This window comes from Aptenodytes forsteri, unplaced genomic scaffold (genome assembly GCF_000699145.1).
Source record: "Aptenodytes forsteri isolate BGI_AS27 unplaced genomic scaffold, ASM69914v1 Scaffold273, whole genome shotgun sequence".
Lineage (NCBI taxonomy): Eukaryota > Metazoa > Chordata > Aves > Sphenisciformes > Spheniscidae > Aptenodytes > Aptenodytes forsteri.
The window spans coordinates 777,304-788,837 of record NW_008795041.1 but is presented as its reverse complement, the minus strand read 5'-3'; the positions used below and the strand labels follow the sequence as shown (position 1 = coordinate 788,837).

General features: G+C 40.8%; 1 protein-coding gene across 5 annotated transcripts in view; it reads left to right on the top strand.

The window, feature by feature from the left end:
* Positions 1-11,534, top strand: part of CTPS2 (CTP synthase 2) — an 81,607-nt gene that overhangs the window by 12,127 nt on the left and 57,946 nt on the right. For all 5 annotated transcript variants that reach the window (XM_019471435.1, XM_009276876.2, XM_019471434.1 and 2 more), the window contains exons 7-10: positions 1,777-1,857; positions 5,800-5,951; positions 6,203-6,335; positions 10,693-10,781. In XM_019471435.1, the coding sequence (XP_019326980.1) occupies positions 1,777-1,857; positions 5,800-5,951; positions 6,203-6,335; positions 10,693-10,781 (455 nt within the window). The remainder of the gene's footprint in view (positions 1-1,776; positions 1,858-5,799; positions 5,952-6,202; positions 6,336-10,692; positions 10,782-11,534) is intronic.

The window sequence follows — 11,534 nt, the reverse complement described above, 5'->3', positions numbered from 1 at the left end:
GGCCAAAGTGCGGCGTCCCCCCCCCCCCCCCCCCCCCCCCGCCTCTAAGCTGCTGCTGTTGACCACTAAAGCATAGAGAGATTACACTCTGAGCAAAGTCTCTTGGCGCTGTTGTAAGTTGTTTGGGCACTGCTTCAAGAAAATATTTATATGGTTGCTGTCTTGGACAGGGGCCCAAGGCCAAAACAGCACATGGGGAAGCTCCTAGAACAGCGGTCAGGAGGGCTTCCTTCATAAGCTGTGCTGCCAGGCTGCCTGATCTAAACACGGCTAGACCTGTTCTTAATACCTGCTGCCTCGCTGTCTGGTCCCAGGCTTCCCCGAGGTGGCATGCTGGGCCAGTCTCAGCTGTGTATGTACAGGGGCCTTTATGTTCTCCATGGGGTGTTCTAAGCGCTTAATGAGTATGCTAAATCTCCAGATTTAATGGATTCTGTTACAGCATTTTGAAAACTGATTATATGCTTGTCAGTGCCGCCTTACTCAATTGAATTGTTCCTCATCTTCTTTGTATTATGTTTCTTTGAGATGCATCTCCGCCACTGTTATGTCGTTTTGTATTTTCATGCTGATTCTGATGTTTTTGATTTCTGTGACTCCACTAACTTTAAATTTGTCTCAGCAAGATGGATGATGGATTTCTAAGTGGATCTAATCATGTGCTCATACTATCAAGGTTTATGAATTATGTCTTCAAACAGTACTCAATTTTTAAGTATAATTTGTGCGTAATTGAATAGAATGTACGAATTGTTTCATAATTCTTTTTTGATTATTAGAATGTACACTAATTTTCCCTTATACTTGGCATTGTTTTTCTGTTTTTAGAATTTCTTGCAAGGTTAGAGGAAGTTAGACTTCAGCAATATCAGTGTAGCTAAGCTGCGTTCTAGCAAGGTGATCAAAGATCAGCTACGAGTTTCTGAACAAAAAAGGGCTTAATGCGTTAAGTAATTGTATTTGCTAGAAATATGGGGAAAATAATGACTTAATCTTTTAACAGGATTGTGCTACTTTCTGTTATACTTCCATTATTCAAAATAACTTAAGGTAGTAGACTAAGTAATCGATAGGCACATTGAGAGAGCAGTTCTGCATTTTGAGTTAGTTGCCTGAAGTTACATAATGCAAAAAACCCTCTTCCAACAAACACCAAAACACATGCTTATTTTCTTTGTTGGTAAAAATTGTCAGTATTTTCTAAAATTCCTGAGTTTTACATGTATCAGCAAAATAATAGCAGAATAATTGCACCAGGAAAAAACCCACAAAATTATGAAACAGTTTTCTCATCTTCAGCTTCCTTCTTTTTATCATGACGTGTAAATTAAGAATTACAAAAAGATGCTGGAGTACTGAAGTAGTAGAAAACATGCATATAAGCTAAGTAGTGTTGCTCTAAATTTAGCTGATAAGATCACAATATTTCTTTTGATTCATCATATTATTCATACTTATGGAGCTGTTAGACTTTAGGTAGAGTATTACAATAGTAGCTACAAGAAAGGAGAACATGGGGAAGCAGTATTACAGAGAATGCCAAAGAAAGGTTAATAGAAGTGGGTCAGTGGGTGACTGATTTGCTTCTGCCTTGCTAGCAGATATATGTGTGTGAGCTGTGATATATTGTAGAACTCCAAAAGAGGGGAAGAGAAAAAAAGGCACATTTGTTTGTGCCGGGCTTCCAAAGGAGATTAATTTCTCCATAAACAGTATTGAGGATCTTCTATTGGTTTGCCTAGTAAATATTTAAGATTTTTCCTTCTGTTATGACAGATTGTCTGCAGAAGTGCAAAACCTATAGAAATGGCAGTGAAGGAAAAGATTTCCATGTTTTGCCATGTGGAGCCTGAGCAGGTCAGTACTTTAATATTTTATTCATCATTACTTAAACGTGTGGGAAAGCATACAAATATTTCTGTGCATTTCTGTTTTCAACTTCAGACTGTTTCATTACTATGTAATTGTTTTTACAATTTTTATCTTGCTGTCATGTACACTATAACACTTTAAAAATATTGGGAGTTTATATGTTAAATTTTATGTCAAACGGTCATTAAAAATTTAAATGCTTTTTATGTAAAAAGTTAATAAAAGGAATAGATTTTGAGTGCATGGTTAATTGCTACACATAGTTGTGAAAACTGTGCAGTTTCAAGCTATGGTTGGTCGTTGTCCATAAATCATCGCAGGTGGTTATAATAGTGGATGAACAAAGTATGGTTAAAGCTAGGGGTTTTGCTTATGTCCATAGATCATCATAGCCACGTGAACACTCTTACTGTGATAATATGTAATAGGCTATTCATGCCCTTTAACATGCTTAGAACATCTACTGTGTAGTTATATATCCTTTTATAATTCATGTGTGATTTTGGCCTTAATAGTTTCTGTGATTAATTGCTATTCAAATATTAATTTTGATAAATCAAATGCTCTTTAATATTTTTGCAAGTGAGAGCATTTTACTCTTCAATGTAATATAGATGATATTAAAGGGGTAACAGATGTCAACAAAGTTATGCTGTATTTCAAATATGTATTAGTGTTGACCTCTCTCTCTGCAGGTGTGTAAGAGAAAGCTTTTTATAGTAAGATTCCCGATGAGGACATAGAGGGCAGTATGGCCATTACTTCCCTCCCCTTGCTTCCATCTTACTATCTGTGGAAGACAACACCCTTGAGCTAGCTTCTGCAAAATCCTTCAGAAATGCCTTTGTGGTTCCTCTCCAGCCAGAGAGAGACAACTGGAAGTTCAGTCAAACAAAAATGGTGTGTGCTTTTCTGGCAGTATCAGGCCATGTGTAAGCATGTACATACTCAGATTCCAACTGCAGTTACTATGCCAGTCTAACTGGACCAAGAGTCCCATGTGTAACTGAACTTCTCTAAGAGCTCCCTGGCAGGGAGGGAGCTGTCTTCATGGCACTGGTTTTTTTTGGTTGTTCCCCCCCCCCCCCCCCCCCCCAAGTTCTGCTTTCTAGGGGAGAAGCTCAATAGTTGTATCAGTCACAGCTTTCATGAGAAGCTGAGTATATGATCCTGGGCAGAGTGCTGCACTCTTCTTGTGCTGTTCTGGCTAGCTCAAACGTCTATCCACAGCACTGCATTGTGTAATATAGGTGTGTCCCTGGTGATTAGACCCAGTGGACTGAACTGGGATGCTGCTAGGTGCCATACTGCGTTGCAGCCTTGTTTTTTTTTTTTTCCTTTTCATAACTGTATTCATCAGAATTCTGCAAAGCCATTCTTAAGTCCCTTGTGTGTCTTAAAATTAATGAATCACTTCTGGATTTCAGAAGACACTGGCCACATGTCTATATATTCGCTAGAATGATCCTGGATTTCTTGTGAACTGAAGGATTAGATGCATCATCAGTCTTCTTCCTGGAGTGATGTGCAATGCCAGTAGAGAAGATGCTACAGTTTATTTTGTGTCTAGAACGGTGGTTTACAATCTCAAGGGGATCAATCTTTTCAGTCCACCTTTCCCATTTATTTGCTGTCATAGAATCACAGAGTAGTTGAGGTTGGAAGGGAGGGCATCTGGTCCAATACCCCTGCTCAAGCAGGGCCACCTAGAGCCAGTTGCCCAGGACCGTTTTTCAGGCAGCTTTTGAATATCTCCAGGGATGGCGACTCCACAACCTCCCTGGGCAACCTGTGCCAGGGCTCCGTCACCTTCACAGTGAAAAAGCGTTTCCTGATGTTCAGAGAGAACCTCCTGTGTTTCAGTTTGTGCCCATTGCCTCTTGTCCTGTCACTGGGCACCACCGAAGACAGCCTGGCTCCGTCCTCTTTGCACCCTTCTCTCAGATATTTCTGTACATTGATGAGATTTTCCACCCCCACCCTGAGCCTTCTCTTCTCCAGGCTGAACAGTCCCAGCTCTCTCAACCTTTCCTCATTTGAGAGATGCTCCAGTCCCTTAATCACTTTCACGGCCCTTTGTGGGCCATGGACTCTTTCCAGTATGTCCATGTCTTTCTCGTACTGGGGAGCCCAGAACTGGACCCAGTACTCCAGGTGTGGCCTCACCAGTGCTGGGTAGAGGGGAAGGATCACCTCCCTCAACCTGCTGGCAACACTCCTCCTAATGCAGTCCAGGATACTGTTGTTTGGCTCATGTTCAACTTGATGTCCACTAGGACACCCAGGTCCTTTTCTGCCAAGTTGCTTTCCAGCTGGGTGGCCCCCAGCACATACTGGTGCCTGGGGTTGTTCTTCCCCAGGTGCAGGACTTTGCACTTTCCCTTGTTAAACTTCATGAGGTTCCTGTCAGCCCATTTCTCCTGCCTGTTGGCAGGATAGCAGCATGACCCTCAAGCATATCAGCCACTCCTGCCGCTGGTGTCATCTGAAAACTTGCTGAGGGTACGCTCTGCCATCATCCAGATCATTAATGACGATGTTAAACAGGACTGGACCCAGTACTGACCCCTGGGGTACTCCTCTAGTTACTGGCTTTCAATTAGACTTTTTGCTGCTTATCACCACCCTCTGGGCCCAGCCATTCCACCAGTTTTCCTGACCGTCTGCTCATCCTGCCCCTACGTGAACGATTTGTCTATGAGGATCTTATAGGAGGCAGTGTTAAAAGCCTTCCTGAAGTCCAGGTAGACAATATCCACTGCTCTCCTCTCATCTGCAGGGCTAGTCGCTTCGTTGTAGAAGTTTATCAAGTTGGTCAAGTGTGACCTTCCCTTGGTGAATCCATGCTGACTACTCCTGATGATTTGCTTATCTTTTGTGTGCCTGGAAATAGTTTCCAGGACTGTCATAACTAGTCCATGAAGACCACATGCTTTTTTGTCCACAGACTTCCTCTAAGTGGATTTTTCTTTTTTTTAATTTGCTTTTATCAAGTGAGTCCTCCCTCCTCGCTTCAGTGTATGTACCACCAAAACAAAAGCAATGTCTTCAGCTTGTTTCAGGATTATAACAGTCTCCGTAGTCAGCACGGCTGTAACCTAGAGCAGCTAGTGATTCTTTATTGATGTTACATCCTTAGGATGGTAGCTGCCAAGTTTGGAAGAACAGTTGGATAAGCCTTATTCCTACTGTGGTTACCCTATTCTTTTTGCTGTTGAATGGGCACATAGAGGCGTGGGGCAGCATGCATGTGTACATACTTGTGTGAGGAACAGAAGTAACTCAAGGATAACTTAAGCGAGTATCCTTTAGTTCTCATGTGTATCAGGGAAGAGAACACTTGTGCTCAGGATTCTGAACGCTGTGGTCTTGTGTAAGCCAAGTGCAATGAACTTAACTGCAAGCAGTTTGGACGTGGTTTATAAATGTGTTCTTAACTAAACGGTCCTTGAATGGACTATACTCATTAATTAATTACATAACCGAATTCACTAACAAAATTCTTTTAGGAGACTTTATCGCAACCTAATTGGGTCTGTTTTGTTAGGTTCCATTTGTGTTCTTTCTTTCCCAGTTAATATTCTTCAAGTTTGTGAGAGAGGGAGAAAGAAGTGTTAGCAAGCACGACTGCTTGTGGGGCCAGATGTTTGTATTAAAACTGACGCGTTGATAGTCTTGACAAGCTATTTTTGTATGATGGTGTGATGAAGAAGTGAAACACATTTTTACCTTTTGGGTAGCTTTTTCCTTGTAGATTTAGTGGAACCTTAAATATTGGCTGGGCTGCCCTGCTCACTCAAAAGAAAACTATTTAAAAATCAGAATGTATGTAGAATACAAAACACATGTAGTATACAAAAAATAGAATGTATGTTTCCTATGAAAAATATTAGGTAAGTCTTTTATGTTATGCTTTTTTTTTGTTAGGTAATATTTATCCATGATGTTTCTTCCACTTATCGAGTACCAATCCTGTTGGAGGAGCAAGGCATCATTAAGTATTTTAAACAGAGGTTAAATTTACCTATTGATGACCAGCCAAGTGATCTCCTAATGAAATGGAAGAAAATGGCTGACAGGTATTTTAACTCCTGCTGCTTTTTCTAGAAGTGTTTTAATTCAAGTTAGGTTTTTAGCTGCTGTGGTCATCAAACTGGATTGGGGTCAGTAGCATGCCGCTGATCAACACTTGTGAATGGTCTGGGTTTAAAAACATTGTCAGTTTTGAGATTTTAGAAGATGTTTTGTGAAGTTAAAGAAAAAGCAAACAATGTTAAAATGTTTTCTTTGTGAAAGTTGGTGTAATAACCGAAAAATTTGTTTTTGTCAGATATGAAAGGTTGCTGAAGGTGTGTTCCATAGCTCTTGTTGGCAAGTACACAAAACTAAGTGATTGCTACGCATCTGTTTTCAAGGCTCTGGAACACTCTGCGCTGGCAATTAATCACAAACTGGATTTAATGGTGAGGATATTTCTGGATTTTGCTTTCAGGAATACTTTGAATATACTCTACTAGTTCCCATCGTGTGAGGCAGTTTTAATTCATGTGGAAATTAGAAAATGAATCATGCAGATAAATACAGACTAGCCAAGCATCTCATTTTTTTTAAAGAAGTGTTTACAGATTTAATTATTTTATTTGGAACTAAACTTATCTGAAAGGAACGTTGCAATTACCCAAAACTGGATCTGATGAAAAAGCAGACTTTACCTGCGAATTTATATTTACTGTCAAAGGTAGGTTTCACTTGTTCTCATGCAACTGCTTATCATATTAATGAGATTAGCTTAAAGACAGGAGAAAATAGGTAAATTAAAAAGAAACTAAACTGCTTTCCAAAATCCGTGCCTGAAGGCTGTTGCTCTTCATTTCAGTTAATATTCTGGGAGCTGTCCATTTTATCTTCAGCAGGATTCAGCTTAAAGACAGGAGAAAATAGGTAAATTAAAAAGAAACTAAACTGCTTTCCAAAATCCTGTGCCAGAAGCTGTTGCTCTTCATTTCAGTTAATATTCTGGGAGCTGTCCATTTTATCTTCAGCAGGATTCTAATGATAGCAGAATTGGGCCATAAACTTAGTTTCTTCAAAATAGTAGTTCCTCGAATAAAGGACTATTTAGGGATCTAATTTGTCTCATTTTAATGAGAATAGAAAGTTGAACTACATGGGGAGAAACTGTTACTGGCTTTCTCACTGGTGGAACTATCAGTTTCCATTGCTGAGTTTTGTTGCTAGGGATGGCAAGTCTGGGGCAGAGAAGCAGTGTGGAAGTGTGTATTATTATCACTTGATGGGTACAGAGGACATTTTAGCAACTTGCAGTAGCGAAACAGTAATAAATGGTTGCAAAGAATCAGCAATGACATGCTGCTTTAGAGTGATTTATTAAATGATGTAAGATAGATTGATCAAAGTGGGCAGTTGCAGGCTGTACTGCACTCAGTAGGTTCTGGTCTCTGCCTGTCTCTGATCGAGGCAAGTTCATGTGTTTATGCACGTTGGTAACTCCTGAAAATTGCTAAACCCTGTGACCTTTGTTGAACTTTCCCTTTTTTGTGATATAAAAAATAGACGATATTAGAGTGAAAATTTCAGTGTGTCAAAAGCTATGCATGGGTTGCTTAGATAATGCTTGTGCAAGGCTGTTTCCACTCAGCTCTAGAAAATTTCTCACTGGAACTAACCACTTTTTGACGAGGAAAGTCATTAATATCCAGGATGGCTTAACAGGGTGCTGAAGGCAGCAGGCCAAAGATGTAGCCACCATTCTGTTGTCTTAGTCCATCTACCCCAGAAAGAAGCAATGGGAGCACCTAGAACAACCAGGGGTGCATATGTACTTCTTTAATGAAGCACAGAGTAATGAATACATGGGAGTCTTGTTTACAGTGGTATTTCTGTTATCTTTTGGGAGAAGATAAGTTCCCTAAACCATGAACACTGAGTACTAAAGAAGGAATTTCTCATATCAGAAACCTGGTAACATACTTCTGTTTTCTTGAGAACACAGGTCACCAGGAATGTATCACCTCAGGTGTTTTCTTTTCAGTGACTTGGTGGAGAAGGTGACTACCCCTGTACCAAGATAACCAATTATGTTTTGTATCCTCCCATCACTGCTTGGTTCTGATGGACTGTTAATCAGATGGTGAAGTAGTTGCAGCAGCTTGTGATGATGTAGAATGTTCTGTTCGCTGTGGCTTGCGCTGTTGTGGGCTCTGAAATCACCCTGTTGTTTTCTCACAGTATCATTCTGCTGCTTGTCAGGCACATCAGTCAGCTGCAAATCCTTCATCTTTTGCTTCTCATTGTTGATGTCATCCCAGAACCTTTTCAAGTAGGGGAGGCATGCAGAGATGCACAAAACAAAAGCAAATCTGAACTATTTTTTCTGTAGGACTTCTTTACTGAGAGAAGTGGGTTGATTTATTCTCTGGGGAGGGGGAAGAGGCCCCTCCTATCAAGAGAAAAGGAAAAAAAACAGAAACTGCTTATCTTAGTGTCCTTCTACTGCTGTCCTCTGTAAGGTATGCCGAATGTTGAATAGTATAGAGACAGAGAACTGGTTGCTACCTATCATGTAAAACAGCTAGGGAACCACTCAAGAAAACAAAATAACTTCATGTTTAATAAGAGGAAATATTTTTCTACATACTAGGGAACTTATGCAGAGTGTTCACTGCTAAAAAGTATCTCTGAAATTATAAGGATTAAGCAGAATTCAAGTAAACTTTATGTGTTTATGTGACTAAGAAGCCAATTCGTAGGTATCATGGAAAATATATTTAAAAAACCAAAACAAAACCAACCACCAGAACCTCAGCTTAGGGAAGAAATAGCTTCTGTTTTAAGGCTCCAGCCTGTCTCCTGTCCCTTGAAGGGAAAGGGGAGGAGGTGTCATGGAGGAAAAAAATAAAATAAATATATTTGTAGGAAATAAGTAAGTTTTCTTCCACGATATACATACACATCTAGCTGGGAAGTATTCAGACCAGTTGGACATACACAAGTCCATGGGACCAGACAAAATGCATCGCAGAGTGCTGAGGGAGCTGGCTGGTGTCATTGTGAGGCCACTCTCCCATCAGCTTTGAAGGGTCGTGGCTATTGGTTCCTGATGACTAGAAAAGGGCAAATGTCGCACCAATCTTAAAAAAAGGCAAAAAGGAGGATCTGGGGAAATGGCAGGTGGTCAGCCTCACCTCATTCCCTGGGAAGATTATGGAGCAAATACTCCAAAAAGTTGTTTCTGTGTGCATGAAAAACGAGAAAGTGGGAACAGCCAGAATTAATCCCTGGAGATTTTCAGATCCTGACTGGAAATGGCCCTGAGCAACCTGCTCTAATTTGACCTGCTTTGCGCAGGGGCTTGGGCTAGAGACCTCCCAAGGCCCTTTCCGACCTACATGATTCTGTCACTCTAAATAGTGTTTTATACTGGCAGCTGCATAGTGGGAAATTTTTATGATACGTAAAATAACTTTGCTTTTAGCAAAAAAGTGAAAGGCGCCAAGTCTGCAAATGCGCAGTTAGCTTTGTGTGCAGCTAGTCTTAATTTCCGTGGAGCTTTTGCATTAACGAGCATGTGAATCGATGATTGCTGGAGCTCCAGTGCGGTGCTGAAATGTTAAGACAAGGGCGCCTACTGTACTTACCTGTGTGTGCTAACCTCCTTTTTAGTGTTTTTGTCCAAAGGCTCTCCGTATAATCCTGTGTTCTGAAGAAACTGCTTAATATTGTATGTGGCATCCAGCTCATAACCTACCATCCACATATCTGAATGATGAAATGTTGATGCTGCTTGAAGTGATAAATGTGCTGGCTCAATATGTTTGGCAAGGAAACCACAGTTAACTTCAACTGTAATTAGTTTCTCTTTCCAACCTCCCAGCATGATAAAGTGTCCTTTTAGTTTGTCCTACAGTATCCTACTAGTATAGAATAACAACATTCATAAGTAGTTATTTTTCTGTTGCATTTTTGATGCCTTCTGGAGTGTGGAAAAAGTAGATGATGTTTGCTAGAAGGCAATCCTATCTGGAAAACTTTCAGCAATCTTGTCAGTTTCGTTTCTTCACACACAAATGATTTCTGTCATTTCAGATGATCTCGTTTTTATGGGGGATGGACTCTACAGCAGGATGCTATTAATTATGTTATTCTGAGAAAAAGACTGACAAAACCAAGAATCAAACTCTGATCTTTGGTGTCCCCGGTGCAGTACACAGCCGCCTCGCTCATTTGCTCTAGTGGTACCTCAGGAGCCATGCCTATTAATGGCAGCAGAGATTCTAATGCAGTATTTCTAGTAGGACATAGGTAATGAGTCTGCCTCCCTCTCTACAGTTGATGCTTTCATGTCAGTCCCCAGCAATGCCTTTCTCACAGGCTAGACAATGCAGGTTTATCCAGCCTGTGATAAGATTAGGTAAACTGTGGCACCCAAAAGCTAGGAAAGTGAACACCCTGGTCACATCTCATTTGGATGTCAGGGTAAGGTCAGCACCACCCCTTGATTGGTGCCCGGATTTCCATAGGAAGAAAACCTGGGTATACAGCTATGGAGCATTCTACTAAGTCTGCTTACCTGGAGGACTGGAGGCAGGCAGAGCTTTGGAGCTATGTGCAAAGAAAGGGGCATGGATTACTGCAACTAGAGCAAATACTGGGTCTTCAGTGAGGTTGTTATGGGTTTATTGGGAAATTCGCTTGAAACTCTAATACGTTTGTCTTAATGCTATTAAAAAGTTGGTTATATAGTGTATGCTGCTCTTTCTGTGGAAGAAATGACTTTTATTGCATATTTTTTGTCATTAGTACATAGATTCAACAGAACTTGAACGTTCTACAGAAGCGGAGAACTCGGTGAAATATCACCAAGCATGGCACAAACTATGCAAAGCAGAGTAAGTGGCATCGGGTATTCTGTATCCCGAATGCAGACCATGATATTTATTTCACATGATGAAAAATGCTTCAGTAAATCATTTCTCAATGCATCCAGACTTCTGTTACTGATGTAAAGGGATATATGTGCATGGTTGGTGACAAGCTTCAGACATAGCAAATTATAGTATCAACCTATATCCTCAAACTCTGCTTTAATCTCTTCAGACAAGTTGCAGTTGTTTGGTTGGGTTTTTTTGGGTGGTTTGTTTTTTTTTTTTGGTTAGCTAGACTTTCTTTACAGTGCAAGTCACTTGTCAAAGATTTTTCTTTGTCAAGATGCATCATAGTGGAAGGTAGGTAGAGAAAAGCTTAGTAAATGCTGGTGACACTCTGCAAATGTCTCTGTTAAGAATCATTGCCAGGATTTCAATTTGTATGTTTAAAGGGATGTTGTTTGTTGTCAAAATGCATTCATTTCTTCAGTATTACTTAGTAGACATAAAGTTTTGGTGTTAACATCCTCGAGTAGTGAATATGTATCAGAAATAGCGTGGCCAGCAGGAGTAGGGAAGTGATCGTGCCCCTGTACTCGGCACTGGTGAGGCCGCACCTCGAATACTGTGTTCAGTTTTGGGCCCCTCACTGCAAGAAGGACGTTGAGGTGCTGGAGCGTGTCCAGAGAAGGGCAACGAGGCTGGTGAGGCGTCTGGAGCACAAGAGGAGCGGCTGAGGGAACTGGGACTGTTTAGTCTGGAGAAGAGGAGGGTGAG